This window comes from Apteryx mantelli, chromosome Z (genome assembly GCF_036417845.1).
Source record: "Apteryx mantelli isolate bAptMan1 chromosome Z, bAptMan1.hap1, whole genome shotgun sequence".
Classification (NCBI taxonomy): Eukaryota; Metazoa; Chordata; class Aves; order Apterygiformes; family Apterygidae; genus Apteryx; species Apteryx mantelli.
Window position 1 is genome coordinate 44,610,500 of NC_090020.1, and position 25,776 is coordinate 44,636,275.

The following is a 25,776-nucleotide window of genomic DNA, read 5'->3' on the forward strand; positions in this document are numbered from 1 at the left end:
GGCGCGCCACACCCCGGCCTCCATTTCGCGGACCGGAGGAAGATGGCTCCCGCCCCCCGCCGCGGCGGCGGCTCCCCGCGGCCGCGGTGCCGCCTCCCGCGGCGGCGCGGCGGGGCGGGGCGGGCGGCGCCAGGAGCGGAGCCCGTCCCCCGGCCGCCGCGTGCCCGCGGGCTGTGCGCGCTGCCGCGGGCCAGGGCTGAGGCGCTGCAGCGGGCGCCCGCACCGGTCTCGCCATGACTGCGGCGATGCGGCAGCGGTTTGACAGGTTCCTGCACGAGAAGAACTGCATGACCGCCGTGCTGGAGAAAATCGAGAGCAAGACGGGCGTCAGCCGCACCTACATCGCTATCGGTGGGTGCCCGCCGCCGCCCCGCGCGGCCCCGGCCCGCCTCCCCCCGCTCCCGTGGCTGCGCGGCCCTGCCGGGTGCCGCTGGCGCTGCGGCTGCCCCCGCCGGGCGGCTCGGCCGGGAGCCCGGGGCGCCGGTTAGGGCGGCCGCGCCCTGCCCGCGCCGCCGCCGGCCGCGCTGCGCTGCGCCCCCCCGGTGGCCGGCGCCGCCCTCTCCGCCCTGGGTAGCGCCTGCCTCCGTCCGGGCCGCGGCGCGGGGGGGGCCCGGCGGCGGCGGCGCAGGCATGTACCCCTTCAGCGCCGCAGGTGAGGGCGGGCGGGCGCCCCGCGGGCCGCTGCCCCCCTCCCCCCGCTAACGGCTCTCCGCTCTCTCCCGCGCAGCTGTCGTCGGGGCGGTGGCCGTGTACCTGGTGATCGGCTACGGCGCCTCGCTGCTCTGCAACCTCATCGGCTTCGCCTACCCCGCGTACATCTCGTGAGTGGGCCCGGCGGCGGGGGCGGGCGGGGGGCGCCCCCTGCGGGCCCGGGGGCGCCGCCGCGGCGCGGAGCTCGGCCGCGGCGGGGAGATGGGTCAGCGTGAGCCAGCTTGGCGTTAGGATCGCTCCCCTGCCCTCTGCCCCGTCTACGTGGCTGCCGCCTGCGGGGCGCTGGTGGAGGGAAACCGTGTTGCCCACTCGCGGCCCGTTCGTGGCCCAGGCCCGAGCACCCAGCGCTGCTCCTTTGCCTGTTTCCCTCCTTGTTGTTCCCTCCCACACCCGTTTCTGTAGCTTTTACAGCCCCTGGGCACTAAGTAAAGAACAAGCTCTCTTCCCATCTGGCGAACGCAACGTAATAAATCGCAGATGGCAGATGTTCAGTAATTTTCATACTGGAAAATCTGTTCCCATAGCGCATTATGCTTCAGCTTTGACTTTGTTGCTTCGCCATCTTTAATAGGAAGTTGGATCACTGTATCCTATTTGCTGCGGTAATGGCATTTGATAAAATACATACTGATATTTTTAGTTGAGTCCACTCTCAGATGTGGCAGGAGGGCACTGATGCAGCGTCAGCATATGTTTAATGCAAAGCGCTGTGTAAGGGTCCTGAGACAGTGCCGCATTAAGGAATGGCATTCACTCCAAAATAGCCTAGCTGATGAGTGGGTGGAAATGAAGACATTAAAGCACCTTTGGGGAGTAAAAGACTTCAAAATATTTCATTTTTCAAAGGATGGCACAGGAAAGCCTCCTTAGAAGTTTTTTTTTTAAGAATATCTGATATCTTTCATGGCCATTAGATTTTCAAGTTATTATAGTAAAACGGATTTCCTGTTAGGTAAAACCACAGTGGAGTATGCTGCAAAAGACTTTGGAAATGTACTGTATAAAAACTTCTGTGTAGCCAAATATGTTCATAAAATGGGAGTCCTTCCCACCTGTACCAATAGATTATTAAAACACAGTGTTTGCTTTTAAATAACGGTGCATAAATGCAGTCAGCAACTTTAAAAAATATGTTCTTTGTACTTAGCTCCCGGGCAAAACAAAATATACTGCTTTGCTTGTTCCTTCTATTGTGTTTTTTCAGATATATTGAAGATTGACTTAGTTTTAGACTCTGGCAAGATTAAAACTACCTCTTTAAACATCTTATGATTGCAGTGTTTAGAACTATAAAACTTTTTTCTACAAGCTGTCACTGGTGGGCACTAAGTTAGAAGATTATAGGCCAAGAACAACTCCAGAGAAACTTAGATTTTAATTTTTATAAAGCAATTTATAATTTTTTTTCATTAAAACCTGAAAGTAAAAATACAGTTTATCAACCTATAAGGCTTCAAAACCTTAAAATATTTGCATAGGAATTATATTTATGTAATAATTTATGTCTGAGGTAATTTTTACATAAATACTTCATAAAATATATATCTAAGTTGTTAAATTTATTTGAAAACTTGGTTTTGGGACTATATTTTATACTTAAAATCTGCCTTTATACTGTCTGTCTTTGCATATATCTTCTGATTATGTGAATATACAAATGAGCACAGAGAATAGTTGCATACTGACAGCTTTGTTGAATAAACTGATAAAAGCTCTTAGAGCTGTGAAGGCAAGATAGTACCAAGTAAAATGCAGATAATGGGTTTTCTTCTCCAATTTCCTTCTGCTTCCAAATCTGGAAAATTTATTTTACTTTGAGTTTATCTTTGTGTAATATGTCTACCATTCTACATGTAGGAAGATGTTTTAAATTTATCTTAATATAAAAAGTTACCTCTTTGATGTTAGTACTGTGTTTTCTGTAGTGGCGGGTGCATGTGGCATTGTCCTTGGCTACAAATTTTACTTAAAAAATTTATGCGAATAACATGCACATGAATACAATGCCATTTCTGTCTTTTCCACTTATTGCTCTCACTTTAGGTATCTTTTTAATGCTAAAACATTTTTAGGAGAAAATTAGTTATAATCTTAAATACTTTTTAAATTAGATTTTAATGTAATCCATCACTATGGGTTTGGAACTATGTATCTTTTTAGCCATTTAATAGCATTATTTATGTGTTAATAACATGTACTTCTTAACTACTTTTTTCCATATCAAAATTAGATTAAATATATCTTTACTGCTTGAAATCAAACCTGGAGCATTATTAGTATTTCTTACTGAACAAAGTTAAAGTAGGAATTACACTGCTGAGTGTGCCTTATGCCAGGGTCTTTCAGTGGCAGCCTGCGGATGTGGTAGCCTGCTGACAACGCAGGTGGGCTTACTCCCCCTGTCCTCATTCCCAAATGCAGAGCTGGTATGTAGCATTTTGCCATCTGCGCTCGTCTGCCCCAAACCTGCTGGCAGTCCAGCACGGGTGCAGAGGAGACACAGGAACGAGTGCTAATGTGCACATATTTTCATGGTCCCATTCTGCTTCCCTTTTTTGGGGGGGTAAGGTGCGTGAACTTGGGATAGGAAGTACTGCCGTTGCCAGTCTGTACAGGGTTAGCCTGGCAGCAGGGGGAGACGGCCTTCAGTCTCCTCTATACCATGGGCTGCTTCACTGTGAACAAGAATCCTCTTTGGTGCTTGCTCTTATACTGGGCTAAACCATGATGGGATAAAGCTGAATTACTGGAGAGATTCCTGCTTCCTTTTCCACTGCTCCAGATCCTGTACGGGAGTTAGGGTGCTGCTGAGTGCTGTTCCCCATGCTTCTGGACCCAAAGCATGAAGAGTGCTACTTGGGATGGTTTGCTTATTCCTCACTTCTATTAAGTCTGGCCCTCTTGAAAAGACAGCTGAAGAGCCTGCTATGCGCTTTGACAACAGTAGTGAGATTTGCTTCCTAACTTTGGGCAGAACATCAGCTCAACTGAAAACACTCTCAAGTGACTCTTCCTGTAAGTAAAACTAAGCGCTGTGGCTCCTAGAAGAGGTCAGGCAACAGAGGCATAGACTGAACGTATTACGCAGAGTGTTAATTTGATGTTTACACGGGCATTTCAACAATTGGACCAACTGTGAAACATCTCGGGAGAAGGTACCAAAGGGAAAAACAGGTTACTTTTTCCCAGTTAACTTACTGTCTTTTATTATGAAATAGATCAGTGTATCATTTCTGTATTGCGGTTGACTGAATTGTTTAATATGAGAAATAACTAAATACTTTGTCAGGTTTCTGTCTTTTTCAGAAGAACAGACACTCATTAAATGGTGGGAGAGGTGTCTGTGTTCTGCAAAAGCTGTGAGAGAAATCACACTCTATCCTTGCTGTTGGGCTAAAATACCAAACAGGCCACTGAATGAGTGACCCATTACGCATGTTCCAAGTCTAACTGTTAGTTTAGGATTTCAGTTTTGGATTACATTGGTCATAATAGTTACTGTCCCTCCTCTTTGCTTGCCCAAAAGAAAGAATAGTAGATTAAAAACAAACCCAGAAGGATGCTCAGATCAGAATTCAGTCTGTTCATACATGAAACATGAACCATTTTATGGATATGCAGGTTTGTGCCCACCACACCCTGTATAATTAGGCAGTTTACTTTCTTTGAACAAATACTGTTCTTTGTATTCATTGTGTGTGTGTGTGTGTGTGCAGCAGGTGCAAACTTCAGTGGAGAAGTGCTGGGGACTGCAGCCCCTTCGTTAGGCCTAGCTGATAAGGTGCGCGTGACCTTCAGCGATATGTGACACCGCTGCAGCTTTGCAGCTGCCCGATTTCACATCAGCCAGTGCTGCATCCGCCCCAGGAGTGCTAATGAATGCACAAAGCCAACCCAAGGCTGGGGGGGGGGTGGACTCCCTGGTTAATACTTGTAACTGTTTCATGCAGGCACAGCTGTTCCCCCTCCCCCCCCCCATCACCCTTGGTGTTCACATTTAGCTTTGCTGTGTGCAAGTCTATGGTGGTTTTATACATGGAGTTTTTTTCCTCCAGTGATTAAAAAAATCTTCCAAAAATCCCGGTCTTTTATGCCATGTCATCATCAAGGGCCCACCCATGAGGCTCTTACATAGGCAAAATTGAAAAGTTTCTTTTTCAAGTAAAGATTATCTGGCTACGTCCCAGAAAGTCAGACAATCAGGATTAAAGTTTGTCATAAAATTCGGATCCTATTCCAGCTAATTCTGTTCAGTGCTCTGTAAAGAAACAAAGTAACTTGTCTTAAACTGAAATCTAATATTCATTTGCAGGCTTTTCTGTCTGCAGTAGACCAGCATTTAAAACTTTGCCACAAATGATAGAAGCAACTTTTTATATGTTTGCTGAGCTTTAACTGCACAAGGGAATAGTCAGCCTAGATGGAAGAAATGAGTGTTGGCAGTTATTTAAAAACTGCCAATATTTTCATTGCTTCTCTAAACTTTCCAGAGTTAGCCTGTTTAAATGTAGCTCTACCCATAGCCAGTGGTGGTTAGCAGCCACCACCAAGAAAAAAAGAGAGAGCGGGCAGGAAGGGAGTCTTTGATGACTAAGAAATGCATGCAAAGGATTTGCTGAAGTTTCGCAAGTGCTGTCACGTTAGTTTAAAAATTGCCAAGATGAAAATGGCTTTAGGCAGTAAAAATGCCTGAACTTATTACTGGTGTCTTAAGGGGAGAAAAGCAATATAGCACAGTCATACCTCTGCTTTGGCTAATTTTATGTTGTTGCTTCAATTTAGCTGTTTTTGCTATGTAAGTGCTGCTCATGTCATTGTACATAAGACTTAATCTAGACTGAGTGTGGAGAGGTAGAAACATACAATTCAAGTCTTTGAGTGTTCTTGTGGTCTTGAGTCCCCTTCCTAGCTCCTTTGCCTCTTCCATGCCTCTAAAATAGGAATGGTGATTTTTCTTTGGTCAAGGATGCTTTGAACATGTAAAATCATTCATCTATTTGTTGAGAGATAGGGCAGCAAACTTGTTTTCTCCTAAAAAACTTAGGAGAAGGCTTTATTTTTTTCCTACATGGAAAATGCTGCATGGTATGTTAATGTTCTTGAATAATGTTCCATTGCTGCTTTATAAAGATGATTTGAGCAAGATGATGTAGGTAACCATATTCACAATGCTCAGTTTAAATAAGAGCAGAAAGTTTCCAAATCTATCTTCATTTATACTCTTTTTCCCATCCAGTGCTCTTTTAATGAGGCTTCAAACACTAAAAAGTATTTTAACTTTTGTATATGTTCTGCCAGTCACTTCCCCCAAACCTGTTTGCTTTTTGTCTTTTAGGTTTAAGAGTGATGTGTTTAAAATAAAAGCTCTGTATCTGTTGGTTGAAAGGAAAGCACATGATTTGTCCAAAAGATAGCAAGTGATCACATACTGGAGACAGCATCTAATATAACAATAACTGTAGGAAAATTAGAATTGCTTTTCCATATATTAAATTTAGTTTAAAAAGATAAAGATCTTTGTGCTACAGGTCTACAATCAGAATTAAACTAATTGGAAGATTTCCAGGTTGTAACTGATCTAGATACTGTTTTTAGGGAATGAAGATATGTTTGAGACATAATAAACGCAGGCACTTCACAAGACCTTCTGAGTCAAGATACGCTGCAGTACTGCACTCTGCATGCACTATTCTCTCTTCTTGAAGTGATCTCTGGATACCTGGCTGATGCAGGCCTACAGAGGTTAATGGAACAGTTTGATTTACACAAGCTGGAGTTTGCTGGAGTATATTTCTAAGCTACCCTTCCTCATGGAGAATCACAATACTTCTAAAATTTCATGTGTAGCATTGTGAATTCTAAATGCTGGAAAAATTGAGCTGGACTCAAAAATGAGATTAGAAAAAATAGTGGATTATTGTTAGTTGCAGTTCTTATTTTCTTGTTTGTTTTGTTTTGGTCATGTATTTTGGTTACATTTTAGAGGTTTTTCTCCACAGCTATGAAACTCTTAAACATAGGAGAGCTGGCAACATCTTGCTGTCCCAAAAGGAAGGGCACCTACTGTCTTTGTGCATACAATGATACAAATTTATATTTAGGGAATTTTTGGATGAGAATAATGAGGCTGCCTTCTGCTTTTAGGAAAACAAATATTCCATGAGATCTTGTGTGTGAGGGTCTGTGAACATTAGATAAAACTTAAATTTAGAATTTAAATAAAGCTGAAAAACAGTATTAGAGCTGTAATAAAATTACACTTGAATATAGTCTCCACCATGCAACATAGGTTGACAGGAAAACCTAACTTCTTTCTGTATTGCTAGAAGAATATAGCAGAGGCCCAGTCCTTCTCTACTCAGTAAACAATAGTACTGTGTTTCATCTCTGGGCTTACATCCTAAGCAATACCAGCTGTGGAGAGGCAGTCACTGAAGGTGACATTTTTTTTCTTCAAACAAAACTGTCTGTCACAAATACAGAGGAAGCCCGAAGTGTTGTGTCTCAGACTGTTAGCATGTGGCTTCCTCTTGTGGAAATGCAGCGTGTCTGTACCACAAAGGTAGGATTTATTTTTTTTCTAAACTCCCTGACTGCATGCTGCTTGTCTTTCCTGTCAGCACCTTGAGGGAAGACAATCTGAGACTTCTGTAATATAAACAAAATTAGACGTTACCAAAACAGGGCTAGCAGACAGTGTAGCAGTGCTGGTCTGACTGCTAGTGCAGACAAGTACAGCCAATAGTAAAGCTGGTGAAGCTTAGTGGGAGGCTGCAAGCACAGGTGAGCTCCATGAAAGCCAGCAGTGACTTTCCTTGCCTGTGTTAAGGATGGACGTGCAGCAAATTCCCTTTCTAGAGAAGGTACACCAATAGCTTTTAGGGGAGCGGCGAACTGAACTGTGCTGGTGCCACTGCTGTGCAGCACTGCCTGCATTGCCTGGCCAGTGTGCTGGAACAAGCAGTTACCTGTTTGGCAGATGGCCTGGGGAACTGACAAAGGTTAATCTATCCTGGCAAAAAAGTCGGGGGGCAGGGGAGGAGAGGCTAGTTTTAACCTGAGTTAAAACTGGGGAACTGATCTATCACGTGACCCTTGTTCCAGCACAAGAAAGGGAGTAAGAATAAGCAGAGAACAATGAGGTGACAGGACTGCTGCTTTTGTGGGAATCTGGCTTTGTGCTGACTTAACATGTAGTTTGTAGAACTCGCTTCACTGGTAGACAGAGTGCCCTGTGCTCCCCTTGCTAGCTCAGTCTCCATTCTTTGAAGAAATGAAGCTGGAAGCCTTTGTACCACTGTTGTATTATTTGGTGTTGCCTCCTACTAATATCTGGCTCTCCATGGACAATGAATCCCCTTGTTGTCCCTTCATGAGTTCATCTGCTGCCATCTTCTGGATACATGAGAATTATGAGAATGGGGAGATGGCAGGCTTGCAAATCTACAAATATTGTAGAGTATTTGGCAGAAAGATGTTTTTGGGATTTGGAAATGCATAGCTCTGCTAGTGGATACAGTAAGGAGAAAGAAAGATGGAAGACATGAGGCTTTTAATTGCTGGATGAAAAAGAAGAAGTAAAAAGGCAAATACAAATAAACAGGTACTTCCTTCACTGAAGTGATGCCAGATGTCACAGAGGCAGCCTGCCAAGATGGGTCTGAAATGAGGATGACAGGGAGGTGCCATAATTAGGAGGTCTGTGTTACAGCTGAGTGTTGATCCCACAGGGATGACTGGAGAGCTAAAAGTAAATTACTTTTGAATACCAACAAACTGCTACAAAGAGTTGAGATGCACTGGTAAGTATAAGATCTAGAAATACAGGGAATTTCATTTTTTTCAAGTTAAAAAAAGTGCCATGCACAACTAGGAGGGTCAAAAATATGCCTGCCTACTCATGCAGTGTATCACTGACTAGAAAACTGAAGGAAGGATGAACAAAATGGTTTCTCTTCTTTAACTACAGCATGAGCACTGGGTTTAGTATAAGCACTGCAGTGTGGTATGAAATACATAGGTTGATGCATGGGTGGCTTACTGTGCACCAAAGATTTCTTGGCTTATACTGGAGGCTCCTGTTATATCTTTTGTATTAAATTGTGTATTTGTACCTTTATAAGAGTCATCAGGTATGCCTTGTAGATTGCAGGGTTCTGAGTGATCGCTTTACATGACACTAGACTAATAGATTTTGGTATGTCTTTCTTGGTCTCTGGCTTCCACATCTTATTAACTGGACTCAGCTCAAAAAAGCCCAGCCTCCAAACCAGTGAAATTACAATAAACTTTCTCTGTGAGTACTGTATGTGTGAATTAACACTAACAATAACTTGTTATGCTGGAGCTAATTTAGGAATGTGTAACAGTCTCTTCCTGGAAAAGATCTTATTTTTGTCAAAAGGAGCCAGATGCTTTACGTGAATGAACTGAACTTGGCAACTTACTAAAATTAGACCAGTATGTATTATTATCAGGTAACAGGAAAAAATAACCACACTCAATCTAGAATTCAGTTTGACTGATTCTGAGACACACACAATCAAAATTGAACTGGTATTCTGAGACTGTAGTTACATAAATGAATGTACCTACATAAAGCCCTGGACTGACAGAGAAAATGGCAGCCTCAGCACTTCTTCTTTGGCCTCAGCAGTTAGCAGGTTATCAGGGAAGAGATCTTGCCAGAAATGAACCCAGCCAAGAAGTTTTCAATTGGGTCACCATCTGCTTGTACAAGTGGCAGTGCTGGCCCATGGCAGGTCATTTTCTCTACTGGACAAACATCTGTTTTTAAAATAACTGAGCTGGAAAATTCACTATCCAGTCTCCTGGAAGGTGTTCACAATGACTACTGTTACCTCCGACGTGCTACTGTAAATAGTTGTTAGAGGCTTTAAATAAAGTCCTCTACAGTTAGTGTATAAACACTATATAAAATCCTTTGCAGTGATAAAAAACTGACAGTGTATTTCTTCTTTTCTTTTTTAAATTTGAAACTCTAGGTTTTGGATGTTCTGTTTTTTTTTGTTAGGAGATTGTAATGTTATGCGCTACTGGGACTGACTTATTTGTTCTTATGATGTACAAATAACCATTACAAGAAGGCTGTTCTAAATTTGACTCTAGTGCCAGTGTCTCATGATCTGCATTCCTCTCTGATCTCTATGCTTTCACTTACTAATGGAGATTGCATTTAGAGTATTACACTGATCGATTCATGATTTAACATGGGGGGAAAAAAAAATTCTTGGCTTGAAGTAGTGCACACATTGTCTCCTAAAGTTAGTTGCACAGAACATTACAGAGGTCCAATAGTTTCTTACAGAATAAGTTACTAAAGTTCGGTCTAATTATAGTGAGATTCAGATGTTGAAAAGAAAATAGTTACAAATGACAAAAAACATTTCGGATATTTTATAGAACTACATTGTACTTGCTGATTCTTGAATATGAATTGAATATTCTGTGACTTACTCTTGAAATACTGTATAAGTAGGGAAGGATGGAGATAACTTTTTTCCTTTTATTTTTAAATAGAGAAGAGCTAGAATATGGATTCACACTGGCACGCTCAGCTGAAGGACATATTCTTCCCCTTTCTGAGGCAGAACATTCATCAGATACTTGCCTTTCCTTGACTGCAGTTAAAACTTTTAGTCACTGATGGCCCTGCTTCATCTATTCTTCCCCACCCCCTCCTCCCGCCGCCAGCTAAGTGGGATTAGGGCTGGAGACATCGCTAACAGATGCAATTTGTACTTTTCTGAGCTGACATTGCTGGCTGATACCTTAGTGGGTGTGGTGGTGTCTGCCCGGTGAACTTGTCCTATGATATCTAGATCAGACCATTACAGGAGGAAGATTGGCTTGTGCATTGGATTCCACAGCATGCAAGAAAACAGCATCTGGATGGTGTTGGATTTAATGCCACACATCAGATGGTTAAACCAGACAATTTTTTGTCCACTTGCAGAACTACTTTTTGTGAGCATTTGACCATAAAAGTGTCTTGTTCATAATTTCCTTATCATTGATAAAAGCAATCCTTATTTTTTAGAATTCTGAGCACCTCCAGGAGGAAGAATGAGAAAACTGTAGGATACCATGTATAGCACACAAGCTGCAATGAAAATAACAGTTCTCAAGATCAAGTAATAATTTGACTTTTGCTTGGCTGGGCTACAGGGCAGCCTTTCTCTCCCCCAGTTTAGTGGTCCTGTGATTCCTAAGCTTAAAGGACAGGATTTTGGGGGTGGCTCATTTTCTGTGTTGCCAGCATTCATATCATTAGAGTTGCTTTAATTTTTTTTAAATTAATTATTCTAGTGCTATGTCCTTGGGGTTAGTGTTTTCAAATGTTTTTCTCTAATGCCATCAGGGCTAGTAATTCATAGTTATAAAAAAAATAGTTTCTATTTGCATTTATTGCTTCAGCACTTGAGGATTCACAGCATTACAGTTTGACTGAAATTTGCAAGATTGGCAGTGCTGCCTGGTAGGTGCTATCAGGACTTATTCAGAGATCATGAATACTTTGGAGCAAAGGATGCCATATCTTGAGATTTTTGGATGAGTGGATATGTTGTAGACATAAGCATATGTTGAACAGGTATACCTATGAAGCTAAAGTACTTTAAAAGTCAATGAATGCCTGACAGACAAGAAAAAATGTCTATCTGCCTAACTTCTTAAATCTGATACTTTTTTTTTATTATTTGTTTATTATTAGGGATCTTTGTTTAAGGTCCATATAGAGGCAGTCAGTTCCAATTCTCTGATTTGACTAGGCTGGACATCAGCTTAAGGAAGTACAGCAGCAGATGGTGAAAATTCAGATGGGGCACACCTATAGCACTGCACTTATGGAGCTCTTAAAGGTCATTCATTTTTGTAAGAGAGAAAATAAGTTAATAAAATATGTCTTATTAGCACTGCGATATCATGTCATCTGCCCTTTGCTACAGCAGTGGAGATTCTAAGCTTTTTGATGAAAATTTCTAATTTTCATGATTTCTAAGATGGCTTTAATAATGTCAACAAAAATTAAACAATGTCTCCTTAATCTGTGGATGGCTTCAAACAATGACTGGAAAATAGCAAGACTGTTAGCTGTTTCACCGCTGAGCATTCTCTCACAAACATGCATGTTATGAAATCTGAAATATCCATCAATATAAATGCCTCTAATGGAGGCAGAACCAGAATAATTCATGCACATAAGGCCTGCTGCAAGTTTTCTGTAACACTGAGAAACTTTGCAGTTAATTCACTTCTCTCCTTTATTTGTCCCTTTGTTCAACACTGTAACTTCCCTACTAGTTACTTGTACTTTTTTCTTTCCTTCCAGAAGTGTAGTTTCACACTTTGAAAACAGCTCAGACCAGTAACCCTCTCCCTCACCTCCTGTTTGTTGTAGAGCTCCCTATCCAGTGATACTAGAACAACTGAAAGAGAGGTGCAGGCCTAGGAAAAAATGTGGTTTAGAGTGGGAGGGCAGGAGGTAGTGAAGTTGGCACTGCCTTTGAGAAAAGTGCCTGGAACTGCTGTTTCCTAATGCTGTGTTGTTAGGAACAGCAGTAAGCAGACCTGCTGCTGTCCACCTGTGGCAAACCTGTTTTTCCAGCTGGGCTGATGTGGTATGTTAACAACCACACCTTGTTGTGCTTAATAGTGTGGGGCAAGGGCTGTTACGGAGGACCTTGCTGACAGCCATAGGCTCTAACTGAAATAATACATAAGTATAATGCAAGTGCAAAATCATCATATGGTGTTTCAAAGTAATTCAGTCCAGTAGCTAAGCCAATTAAGAGTGTGTGTGTGTGTGTGCGCATGTTTGTGTGGTGGGTATGCCAGTACTTCTTCTAAAACATGCCACATGATTGATTTTTTTTCTCTTAACTTATAGAACTAGGAAGGGACACACTCCAAAGGGTTTGTGAATTCACAAAGCAGGAAGTGTACTCACAGATAGCTCTCTCTCTGTAGTTTCCACTCTCTAAATCTCCCTAACTGTCAATCTTTATTACAGATTTTAAAAGAAAACTTTACACTTCTGGCACATCCCACAGATGTTGCTTCAGCAGCAACATGTTTAATATTAAGGGAATAAAAGTATAAGAGAATTGAAATGAAATTCATTAAACAGAGTATACAAATTTTAATCCTATGGCATGAGTGGAGAGGATAAATGCTTTTTAATACTCTCAAGTTTCATATTATCAAATTCACCCTTGCTAGCATTTTCTTCTAAAACCCCATGCACCAGTACAGGTTGGGGGCTGACCTGCTGGAAAGCAGCTCTGCTGAGAAGGACCTGGGAGGGCTGGTGGACACCAAGTTAAGCATGAGGCAGCAATGTGCCCTTGTGGCCAAGAAGGCCAATGGTATCCTGGGGTGCAGCAGGAAGAGTGTTGCCAGCAGGTTGAGGGAGGTGATTCTCCCCCTCTACTCAGCCCTGGTGAGGCCACATCTGGAGTGCTGTGTCCAGTTCTGGGCTCCCCAGTACAAGAGGGATGTGGCACTACTGGAGCAAGTCCAGCGAAGGGCTACAAAGATGATTAGGGGACTGGAGCATCTCTCTTATGAGGAAAGGCTGAGAGAGCTGGGCCTGTTTAGCCTGGAGAAGAGAAGGCTGAGAGGGGATCTTATTAATGTGTACAAATATCTGAAGGGAGGGTGCCAAGGGGATGGAGCCAGATTCTTTTCAGTGGTGCCCAGCGACAGGACGCGAGGCAACGGGCACAAACTGAAACACAGATGCTTCCATCTGAACATGAGAAAAAACTTTTTCACTGTGAGGGTGACAGAGCACTGGAACAGGTTGCCCCGAGAGGTGGTGGAGTCTCCACCCTTGGAGATATTCAGAAGCTGTCTGGACAGGGTCCTGTGCAACATGCTCTAGGTGACCCTGCTTGAGCAGGGGGGTTGGACTAGATGATCTCCAGAGGTCCCTTCCAACCTCAACCATTCTGTGAACTTTTTATGGTAGTAGTCTAGGACTTAGCAAGTATAGAATCTCTGCTTTACTTCTTTTACTAAAGAAAACTCATGTGCATTTTTACTCAAGCTATTTTATTGTTAAAACTGTATAAACCTGAACTACATTCTCCTAGAAGTTGGAGAACAAAAAGGCATTTAGTCATTAAATAGGAACCCCAAGACTTTACTAGGGATTGTTCTGCACTGTTCTTGCTAACATAGGCTACATCTTAATTTGCAAGTTCTATAGTAGCGGATTTATAGAGCAAAGCAGTCGCTGCTGCAGATCTGCAGTCCACACTACCCATGTTTGGGGGAGGTTACTTTGCACAAGCTCTATTTTCCTTCTGTGGAAGCGAAGTGGAAATGCTTGTTAGTAGTTAGAGCACATCTTCTGGTTTATCTTTTCAAAAAGGAATCTAGCTCACATATATGATAAGTAAAGATATTTAAGATTCACTTCAAAATCCTGAACTAAATTTAAAATGTTAATGTAGATGCATGCAGAACTGACCAAATACTTTCCCCTCTTCCTTTCTCCAACTAATTGATAGGTGAGGAGGCTTGCTTTTTTTTATTTTTTTTTTAACCACAGAGCTAGGAATAGCTCAAGTATCTTTTCTCTTTTGAGCCTTACATGTAGAAAAAGGCTTTGCTATTCAAAGATCATGGGCCCACTGTCTGTATGATAGATACTGTTTAAGTCTCTTTTGTACAGCATATAGAGAAATTAAATCATGGGAATTCATGGGTAACAACCAATCTAAGACATAAAAACCTCACCATTGTAGATAAAACCGGCACTACTGACCTGCTCGCTTGTTTTGTTTTCTTCACAGAATCAAAGCTATTGAAAGCCCCAACAAAGATGATGACACACAGTGGCTGACTTACTGGGTTGTGTATGGTATTTTCAGCATATCAGAATTCTTCTCTGATATCTTTCTGTCCTGGTTCCCTTTCTACTACATGCTAAAGGTAGGTTAATTCATTTCCTTCTCCCCTAAAACAAGACTTCTGATGTACCTGGTTTAATGTTTTCAGAACAAATAGATGACAACAAATTTCCCTGGAATCATTCACAGTCACACCTTATTTTTAGATGCTGATTACATGTAATTTGTTACTCTAGTACTGTGAAAATGATCTGCCTAAGGCTGATACTTTGGTGAAGCAAGAGGGGAAGCTGGGGTGGATGGCAAGGAAAGAACTGTGGTGTTTTAGGAAAGAAGAGGCTATTGCAGATGTACAGCTGAAAGCCAGTATATGTATGTATATGATGTATACTCACATTAACAGTTCTGAATTCATACAGTGCATTTTTAGATCTTCTTTCCTAATGTCTTGGTGATAAAAAAGGTGTCAAGGATTTCTTCATGCCAGCACAACACCCTTTCTGAAGAGCATGCAATTGAAATTCAAGCTGACCTAGCAAGTGAAGACCAAACACAGATGGCTTTGATAATACTGTACCAGAAATACCACATTTACATGTAGTGGTGGCATGAACAGTAAGATACTTTTCTCAGTTCAGCATAAAGCAAAATAACTGAAGGAAGCATTTAAGATAAATGCACGGCTTTCTAGGGTAGCCACAGAAGGGACATGTACATAAAAGTATTTGCTGTCAGTAGTGGAGAGAAGGAGAGATTTGCTTTTGTGATGCAAAGGCAGGCGGAAGGCTTTGGCTGAGAATCAGAAAGCATTGCTAACTGGGTGGAAGGATGGGAGAGCTTGCTTGTGGAAAAAAGGGGAAAGCCCACAGCTCGGCACTTTCAATCCAGCTGTGACTAAAACCTCTTGTAGTATAGTTCGTGGTGTCTCTAGGTTTCCTTTATGATCTTATGAAATGGAAACCCAGATATGTCATACATGCAAATTTCAAAGTCTCTTTCATGTTTCAAATATGCTAAATTTGCATACTGACATTCATTTTGTACATCTTGTAGCTTGTACTCTGGACTGAGTCTTGGCTACTTGCAGTTTCTGTATACTTTGATACGCAGGACTGAAACTCTGATCTTAGGTGTTCCCATATTTCTGCAATTCAGAGCTTAAGCTCTGCAACCTTAAAATTTTAAGTGCACTAGGAGTTTTTACAGATGGATACAAGGCATGCTGAAGCACTCCTTTGAAAATATGTTACTATGTTTGCATATACTTTTGTTCTCCAGCTGAGAACTATTTTGGGTTTTCTTGTGTTTTATTTTTTTAGTAATGCCTATTTTCTATTTATCTTCATTGTTCTCTAAAGCACAGGAAATGTGTACAACTCAAGAAAAAAAAATTTTGTGAGTATGTAATCTGCTTCCCTCTTTTTCAGTATATCTCTTGATTATTTAATGATTTCTTTGGCATTAACATAGTGTAGTCAAAGAAAGTAGCAGAGGTTATTCTAGGAGTATTCTTGAAAGTGGAAGGGGAAGAGACTCCAGAGCCTACTAATAGTTCTTTCTTCAAATACTAAAATACTATTTCAGAACAGAATTCCAGCAGATACTTCATACTGGTTATATTATGTAAAGTGCTACTAAGAGGCACTCAGTCAAATGAAGTAGGAGTTTTCATTGTGAGGGCAGTAGCACTTCAAATGTAGCAGACTGACTTCAGGGCTTTTGACTTGAAGACAGGGGTTCTCTCCTCTCACCCCTGCCCCCTATGCACTTAATTACTGATTTCCATTAAAAAGCTATTTCACTTTTATGAAAACAAACACCTTGTTTTAATGACTAAAGTAGTCAGTTGAGTTCACATCTGCAGTCATGTAAGGCATGTTTTGGGTTTTGATAGTATTCTATCTGTAGAAGCACGGAACTGGTCATGGGATCATACACCATGTTTCCTAGCTGCAATCACTTCATCTGTTGTAGCGCAGAAACTAGTTGAACACTGTTTTGTGCTGCCAGGGCAAGAACAGGTATTAGCACCAGATCCAAGTGTTTTAAATCTAGCTCAGGTAACTGCATAATGGAAGTAACTCTGTTCCATGAACACCATTCCTTCCTGTGGCTGAACTGCAGGCACCCAAAGAGTATAATACCTTTTTTCCCCCCAGTTAAAACTTTTCATAGTCTGAGTTTTCTCAGCCTCTTTTTACAAACCATATTAGGTTTGATGATCTATGTAATTTTAAAATTTCATAAAAGATTAGGGAAGAATAAACTAGGTTTAGCAGTCTGACACTCTCAAGTTTTGAAAAGACTGAGATTTGCAACTTTGGTACATATTCTCTTGAAAATATGTTTAATCGTCTGTTTCAGTAAATTTCAAAAGTAATAGGTTTGTTTGAGAAAAAATCTGTAACTGGAAAAGATTTAATTTTTCCTTGACTAGATTGGGACAAGACTGTAAAATCAAAATGACTAATTTTGTTCCTAGGCAAGTAAAGGTAACTTTGAGTTCTTTTAATTTCAGGGGAAGTTGGACTTATAGCTGAGGGATTTCCTAAAAGAAAGGAGAGCTAAATAACATCTATCTATATTGGGACAAGTAAAATAACTTGTAGTGGTTAGCCAGTTATTCTTTCCAGGAAATAAAATCAATATAATTCTCAGCTTTTAATGAAAGATAACAGCACAATATACTTTATGCTATATACTTTATGCTATATTATGTCCCAAATAAATAGAAGCTTTTGAAAATAAGTATTCCATCACTTCTTGCTTTTATTTTCTCTGAACATGCTTAATGAGACTACAGCAACTGCTACTTACTAATGCCATATTTTATTGTGTGCTGAATTATTTCTTTTAATTAATTGAAATGCCCCTTGAGTTGAATGCTAGGCATTCTCATTGGTAGGCACTTTACTTTGAAAAACTCTATTTTAAAAAACCTTTCTTTCTCTTCTGGGAAAACATCTACTTTTAAGTCATTCTGATACATTCTGTGACAACCACATACTTGAAAGAAAAAGCTTAAAGCTTACCTAAAAGGATGTTAAATTGGTTTAGCAAAATCTTCCATAGAATGCAGTTGTTCTCCCCAGGAAAGAGCTGTACTTTCTGAAGAGACATCCTGTCAAGATACCTCTCCAGCTCCAAATATATCATAAATGGTTTTATCTAGGGGAAGGAAAAATGGCCTTAAAAAAAAAAAGAAAAAAAGAAAAGAGTAGCAATCTCTTCCAGAAGCAGGAGGTTAAAGATCTTTACTTCAAGAGATGGGCATAACAGAGAGAAATTTTATCTTGATGTGCATTGCAGTGAAAACTAGGCCAAAATTTCACATGTCTGAACAGCAGAACATGTAGGATTTTCAATCTCAATATCCCTTATCTGAGGAAGAACAGAGGGAAGATAATCCAAAATATTTGGAAGGCTTATCTGAAGAAGACTATGTGGTTTTCATAATTCAAAAGAATTTTTATTCTTTTTGTTAAACTCACATCAGAACCTTCCTTTTAAGATAACCTCTACTGACTTAGTCACCTTGTAATGGTCAAATTGTTGTTCAGAAGTTTCTTATGTGACAAAGTAATATTTGGGTGTGGCTTTGTCTTTGCAGTTTTCCAGTGGAAAATCAAAAGTATGAGGAGAAGGAAGGAGCCAGAAATGTCTAGCTAGACACAGTGGATTTCTGAAAGGATACTGTAATCAGATCAATTTCTAGGAAATGCTTTTATGTTATGCAGTATACTGGAAACCTCATAAATAAGTAAAAAGCTTTGCTTTCTCTCAGAAGCCCTGGTGCATTCATTGAAACATGCCTTCGCTATCTCTTTGTCTGCTGGAGATACTGTTATGTGAAGATATGTATACTGGAAAACTTTTGAAATCTGAGCTATTAAAAGAAGTGCCATTTGCCAACAGTATTAAAAGGTGGCATTATCACTTTAATTTAAATGCAAAATTTAAGTTGCTTACACTTTTACTGTAGTTTAAATGATTAGTTTGATATTTTGTATTTTTAGTGTCTACCCTACGTATTTGGGTGTGTTTTTTTCCAGGAGGAAAAGTTCAGATTTTGTTTTTTTTCTTCTCTCTCTCCCCTCACAAAAAGATGTTGAAATCCTCAAATGCTTAATCATGTCTAAAGCAAAGCATATTTTGTCTGAGGCTGTGGTGGTTTTGATTTGTCTTTTAAGAAAATCTCAAGTGGTCTTCTCTGAGAAGCTGTTCTGCCTTTATTCGCTGGAGAGGGTTGTGACATCCGATAATAGTGTACTCTTTGTGTCTAGAAGGAACCGTACTATTGTTGAGAAAATCTGCCTAATTTTGTTGAAGTTTTATCACTGCAAAACATTTTTGTATATACTTGCAGAGCAGAAGCAAATTTAGTTGAGGGACTTGCCATTCTTGGAGTATTTTGATCTTGTTTGCATAGCTAACTTTTTATTTTATGTAACAGTGGAACAGACGCCAAATAAAAGGTGCTCCAGTGGTGAAGACAGATATTTGTAATACACGGAATAGCTGTCTTTTCACTCCCCTTTTTAAGATGCAAAAATAGTACCTTTCTTTTCTCTCCCCACTTCCCCCAGCAGATGGTGGTATAAAAGCTATACCTAAATTGTGCAATCTGAAAGTGTTTCCCATGTCTATGCTCTATGCATAGTTTGGTTCTACCCTATCTTCGTGTCAGTTTTAACATTGGGGTGCACACCATCCCATTCATCCCCCTACGGCATTTTCAAAGTAAGGAAGTAGAAAGGACAGGAATATGTTTTGGCTGCATTTAAGTGATTGAGGGATCTACACCTTCAGTCATGCCTAGCTAGAGAGACTAATGTTTTGTCTAATTAGATTTTATACTACTAAACTAAAAAAAAAAAAAAAGCTTTTTTTTTTTTTTAACAGATTAGCTTTATCACTACAGCCCTCCTCCTTTATCCTATCAATATGAAATTATTCCGATGTAAGGTTCATTATATGAAACAATACTGATAGGTATACTTATTAGGCTGTGACCATGCAAAATGAAGGTCACGTACTGCTTTAAATATACTCAAATCTGTGACAGAGTTAAGATGACTGGCTACACCTTCTGTCTCCTACCTCCTTTCCTGTACTAATGCAGATGTCCTTGTTCCATGTAGTGTGGCTTCTTGTTGTGGTGCATGTCTCCAAGTCCTTCTAATGGGGCAGAGTTTCTCTATCATCGAATTATCCGCCCTTTCTTCCTGAAGCACGAAGCTCAGCTGGACAGTGTTGTTAAAGACCTGAAAGACAAGGCTGCAGAAACTGCAGATACCATCACTAAAGAAGGTGAGGAAAAGACCATTCACTAATCACATCAATTAGAAAGAGTTCACCTTTGCAACTCTAATATTAAAGTTCATATTTATCGGCTCTGGAAGAAAATTTTGTAAGATTATATAAATTTTAATGGAGAAGTTAAATTTGGATGAAGGTACCAAGAAAAGAGGATTGCAGTCAATTTTAGCTTCTAGAAGTGCAGTTATGCTTGATGAAAGCAAGCTATTAATTGTATGAAATAGCTAATTAGCTCATGTGTCTTTCCAACATACATATCCATATAAATACTCTCTCTGTAGAGAGACAGGTCAGCACATCCTCACAAGATACCTTCTGTAAATACAGTTATTGTTTCAGTGCATTCTTGCATCTCCTGAAATACCATCTTGAATACCTGGTACTATGAAAGAACTGCCAAACATCTAGTAAAGCAAATCCTTGAACTCCCAACAAACAGCAACATGTGAAGTTAAGTTTTCCTGTCTATATAAGTATTTGTACTTTTCCCTCCTCTGGAAATCAAAGGATTCTGAGCCAACTTTTAAATAAATTAAAATTTTAATTTTTTTTAAATGGCTTAATTGTGTAATTTCTGCTTTTATTTCTTTGCAATCTAAACTGGACCCTTATGCTCTAAAATGTCTGATGATAATTTTACAAGTAAGAAAAGGAATTGTATTAAGTAGCTGTAGTAGCTGAAGTAAAGGTTTATTTAAATTTAATTTGAAATTTTTTGAGAAGAAACTTCAGAGCACCTTAAATCTCCTTTCCCCCAAACACCACATGCAGCGTGATTTCCTCTTACCTAACTTGCCATTTTTCCTATCAGTATTTCAATGATCTGCCTTTCTCTGGTATTCTTGGAATTTTTGCTGTACGAGCCTCACTGAGTCATTATTGTTAGGGAGATATCTTAAAGAATATTTTTCCATCTCGCACATAGGATTCTTCTGTCTTCATTCCATCACTTACTCCTCTTTCCTATTTTTAGATACAAAAATTTGCACATATGTATATATTTTTTAAGAAAACATTATTTCATCAGCTTGGTAGTAACTTCTTGCTGTGAATCTGGATGTCCTAAAGATTGTGAGTAGCCCTATTTTCTCCTTAAAATAGTAGTAAGACAGTCTGTGCTGTTTATTGTGCTGCTCCTCATGTATGGTTTAGGTTCACTGCACAATTTATTCTTGAAAAGCCTTACATTATCAGTATCATCTATGCATACACACACACACACACATATATATATATGCATGCATGCACGCACACACTCTAAAACTATTATGTTTATTTTGTAACTTAAGAGGAAGATAAAATTTTTATGCAGCTCAAGAACACTGCATAGGCCACTTGGTTTGTAGGCCACTAAAATTAAACTTTTTTTTTTTCCTGCAGCCAAAAAAGCAACAGTGAACTTGCTGGGTGAAGAGAAGAAGAGCACTTAAACTATTAACTGGATAAAGAACGTTTCCCTACCACCTCCTTTATAGAGCTTGATGTTACTGGGGACTGTGGTATAACTTTAATAATGTTGCCTTGGAAACATTTTGATATTAAAGGAATGTGTTGCAAGTTTGCTTACTACTTTGCTGTTGTCTGTATAGAAAGTAAGCATTTTTATTTAAAAACAATGCAGTGGGCAGCATCTGAAGCTTATTGAAAGTATTTTATTCATCTTCATGCAGAAGAAATCTTTCAGTAATCACCTTCTGCAATAACATAAATAAAAAATATATATCCCACAGGCTCTGCACTTTAGTTGTCTCTTTGTGCATGTAATTACTCTTAACACTTCAACTGTGGTGTGTCTGGTAACATAAAATTTTTGTATGAGGAAAATATAGCCTGAAAGGATTTTCTTGAATATGCAGGGAATTATTGAGAAGTGGCATAATGGATGTATTCCCCACTAATGAAGTTGTAAATGATGAAACTGTTCTAGGCACCTGATAATAGAGATTATTCACTGTTGCATGTTTCATTGTAACTTACAGTATTTGGTACAGTGTGTGAATTCTTAAATGGATAGATACTAAATATAGGAAAGAGTAACTTCATTCAAGCGATCCAGCTTACATAAGTGTGAAGTAATTTGCCAGAAATGGATGCATTAAATTGAGAGCACAAGATTACTAAAGTACAACTCCCTGCCTTTTCTTGCTAAAAGTTGTCATCTAAAATTGAAAATAGAGTGCCTTGCAAGATCACACTCAAAAGCACAAACCACTTTTCACTAAGGAGTGATACTATTACAAGCACTTTTTTCTAAAGTCCTGTTGAAATAGTTACTGCCCTGGATGTCAGTCCCCAGAACTACATCAATAATTAGCACCACAACCTCTGTGAGCTTTTTCTGCTCATAAAAAATCTGCAGTCTGTTCTGATTGTGCTAGGAACAACTCTGTATGAGCACTGACCCTTTTTGAAGAAAAGGGATGCTGTTGTCTAGATTACTTGATCTATTCCTGACCAATCAGTATGAGTGCAAGCAAAGTTGTTACAAAAATACATTGTTTTTCAATTCATGGAATAGAATTGAACTCAGAATATGGAGAAGTGTAAGCCTAAATTTTTGATATGATAAAAAGTGATTTCTAGGTCCACTATCCTAAATTGATTAGGTTGTAACCGTAAGATAGGCACTGAAGGTTCTTGGCTTTCCACAAGTTGATATATAAACATTCCCTCTAAATTTTCAGGGACTAGAACTGTAAAAGAATGAAGCATGCACTATTATTTAGCAGATCAGTTTTAAATTTGAGAGATACCTATTATAAGAACAGAGGTAATAGTGTCGTAAGAGTAAGCTCTTTAGACTAAGCTGGAAAACACAGCACTGACTCGGTAAGACAGCACCTACAGCTGTCAAAGAGCAACTACAGTAGGGAAGTAGGAGATCCACCGTGCATTGTTTTCTGTCCTACAGCATACACGGTTTGTCATTTGAAGGAAGAATACAGAATACTGCAGTATGTAAATGAATACATTTGGCTGATTATTCAATGGCAGCTTTTTGTTATGAATGGATGTACTGCAAAGAGTAAAGTTTACAGCAAAGCTGTAGATGTGAGCAAGTAGTAAATGCTAAGTGACTCACAATTTAAGTAATCTGATTTCTTGTACTAGTTTCCTCTGTCTTTAGCCCACTGAACTTTGCAATCCATACTAAATCCTAATGTTGTATTTTAAACATTACATGCATAGCAGTCATACGTGGTCAGTGTAATTTAGTTTCACCTCATAAAATAAATGATCTTAAATAATGATACTTACACTTAATACTGTATTTGATTTAGGTACAAAGAACTACTCAAACTGCTTTTCTAAAAGCTGTTTGTAAGTCTGAGACTTTCCAAGACTATCCAAGTTTGTAGCAGAGACAAAACTTAATTCTCAAACAGATCATCAGTTCTTTAAAATTCCACCATTATCAATGAGATAAAACACTTTTAGGTAAGTAAGTGTTAGAGTGAACATTCATTTACATTTCTCAGAGAACTTAACAGTTGGGCTTTAGATCAACTTCCTATATTTACAACCCAGTATTTCTTGATCCAACAGCTAAGTTTGTACTCCTTATCAGATTTCTACTTGAAGGTAGAACTACCACCTGTTTGCAAGTTGTTAATATAACTTGATCTCGTTTGCACTGTTGCAAACAAGAAATGATCACCTGCAACATTCATGGGCTTCTACAACGATTTAATTCTGAGAACTAAGCATATCATGTCCTCAAAGAAAGGGTGATTCTTTTCTGAAAGACTGAGAAACTTCTGGGAAGACTTTAGTTAAAAGTAAAGATGCAGTACTAACTAACTGTGCTGTCTTAAGAAAAACAGTATTTTCTGCAGCAAGTTACCCTTTCCTGCAAATAACTCCACTGGGCTGGCCCCTCGTATCAGTGCTCTTCTCAAAGTCGTCTTCACAACATTTATAGGACAATGTTAATAGACACTTCTACTCAATGTCTGTGCTGAAATTGTATATGCTAAATAAAAATGGATACAAATAAAGAGATTCTGACAGGACTGGTAAATTGCTTCAGTATTTCTTAAGAATCTTATACCTCAACAAATGGAGAAACCTAATTAGTTTAAAAGGCAGAATGTCTTTACAGGATACTCACTTTTCTACCCAAACTTCATTACTGTGGAACTAGTAGGAACTCTTATAAAAGCATGATGGAAGTACTTCCACTTTATTTTATTTATCTAGTCTATTATGACTAGATCTCATGGTGCAATGTAGCTGTTCTAGAGCATCAGACCTTAACAGAACAGTTTGGAATACAGACCTGAACAGTGAGCACCATAACAGACTGCCAGCGCAACACAGCTTTCCAGGCTTCATAGCCTTGCTTTCCTGAGGAATTACAAAGGGCTAGGTCCCAGGAATACAGGGTCCTTTAGAAATGTATACAAGAAACAGTATAAACTACAGGTATTTCAGACTGTTTTTTCCTCTCCTATTAATTTTCTAGTCTTCCATAAGTGTTATAGACAAAAAAATACCGCAGTTATTGACAGGTAGGAGTGGTTACACTTACAGTTCTTTCTGCTTGAAGTTTAAGTAGGACATTTCTTCCAGTTTATCCCATACATTTCCAAATTCATCAGGCAGAACAAAAGTTCTTAGGCAGAGAAAAGCAATAAAAACCTCACAATGATGCAAACACCACTAATGATACTAAAATAAAACTGAAATTATCAAAACAAAGCAAGATAGTTCACAAAGAATATACCTTCTTGTAAGTAGCAGAAGACATAACTAATATTTGCCAGGTCAAAACCTCACAGCTTTTTTAATTTGACAAACTTAAGAAAGTGTCTTGAGTTTGCATTCCAGTCTTGTCAATTTTGTACAATCAATTGTACTTTGTACAAAAATCCTGAGAATCAATGTAAAAATATTATGACTAATTCCTTAATCTTCCCCCCATTTCAAACTCAACCAACCATAACTTCCTTATGCACACAAGGAAGAACAGGATTTAAAAAAAATAAATGACAAATTCTTCTAGGTCATGCTACTATACAGAATTATGTTAAATAGTATATTTAGGCTAAACAATCATTTGACTACAGAGAAAAGACAATAATTTCAAATAAGTTGCCACTACTGCTAAGAATATAATAAATATATTCTTTCCTGTAGCAAATCTTAGTGGGAAAATTATGTTGATAGATGTGTGATTATTCAGAGACACATAAGTATTTCCTGTACACCGCATGTTCTGCAAGCATGCAAGTAGAGTGAACCTCAGTCTTTCATTTCCAGAGAAATTCTACAGCCAGTGTGAGGGTATGAAGCAGTACTTGGGGAGTAACAACCTGAAAACCACTAAGATAATCCTCAGTTGTACAACCACACTGACATAGCCTTGTGAAGGACAGATCTCTCTTCATGGTCCGTAAAATAGTAAGAAGTGCCTGAGCAAGAAACTCAGGTGACTTTGTGAACTCAAGAAATAGTAAAGTAAAAATAACTGAAGAGGAACTTCTTTGAATTTAGCAACTTGTCAGAAGGATGCGTTTGCTGTAGGCAATGGAATTTCACAAAACAAAACCACCTTATATGCCTACCGCTTATTCTTGCATCCTTGGAGGAGAATACTGAAAGCCTAAAGACTTCAATTAAACATTTCAAGTTCTGCTATCTGGAAAAAAAAAAACCTTGATAGAGAAGATAACAGCACATGCTGTTTCATAAGAAAAAGAACTTCATTGCATTCTACTCAGTTCCTACCTGGAGTTTGCTCACTCCCACATCATTGCATCATTTCAACCAAATCTATCAACAGACTCAAAAGTTATAAAGGGACAGATGAAGTCAGCATTTGTATTAAGCCTTTTTTTCTTGAAAACAGGCAAAAAAGCCCTCTCTA

At 39.5% G+C, this 25,776-nt stretch overlaps 1 protein-coding gene and 1 long non-coding RNA gene across 4 annotated transcripts; one reads left to right on the forward strand and one right to left on the reverse strand.

Moving 5' to 3' along the window:
• The first annotated feature begins 151 nt into the window (after positions 1 to 151).
• On the forward strand, positions 152 to 23,920 carry REEP5 (receptor accessory protein 5). The gene is made up of 5 exons (XM_067315165.1): positions 152 to 351; positions 728 to 821; positions 14,532 to 14,670; positions 19,730 to 19,898; positions 21,288 to 23,920. Exons 1-5 carry the CDS (start codon positions 234 to 236, stop codon positions 21,335 to 21,337), a joined length of 570 nt encoding a protein of 189 aa, XP_067171266.1. The 5' UTR covers positions 152 to 233; the 3' UTR covers positions 21,338 to 23,920.
• Positions 8,150 to 19,771, reverse strand: LOC136995268 (uncharacterized). Of its 3 annotated transcripts, none has more exons than XR_010886802.1 (4): positions 19,689 to 19,771; positions 17,621 to 17,756; positions 14,984 to 15,120; positions 8,150 to 8,371 (listed from the first exon to the last, which is right to left on the reverse strand). It is a non-coding gene; the product is annotated as an uncharacterized lncRNA (long non-coding RNA). The 3 variants fall into 3 exon arrangements; XR_010886801.1 differs by lacking the exon at positions 8,150 to 8,371 and adding an exon at positions 8,378 to 8,455; XR_010886800.1 differs by lacking the exon at positions 8,150 to 8,371 and having other exon boundaries at positions 14,680 to 15,120.
• Positions 23,921 to 25,776: the final 1,856 nt, after the last annotated feature.

What these genes read in the sequence shown, in the direction of transcription:
- REEP5 (XM_067315165.1), top strand. Translation starts at nt 234, where the DNA reads ATGACTGCGGCGATGCGGCAGCGGTTTGACAGGTTCCTGCACGAGAAG. An exon ending in CTTTCTACTACATGCTAAAG is followed by an intron (nt 14,671 to 19,729) that starts GTAGGTTAATTC and finishes TGTTCCATGTAG; the next exon opens with TGTGGCTTCTTGTTGTGGTG. An exon ending in AGATACCATCACTAAAGAAG is followed by an intron (nt 19,899 to 21,287) that starts GTGAGGAAAAGA and finishes TTTTTCCTGCAG; the next exon opens with CCAAAAAAGCAACAGTGAAC.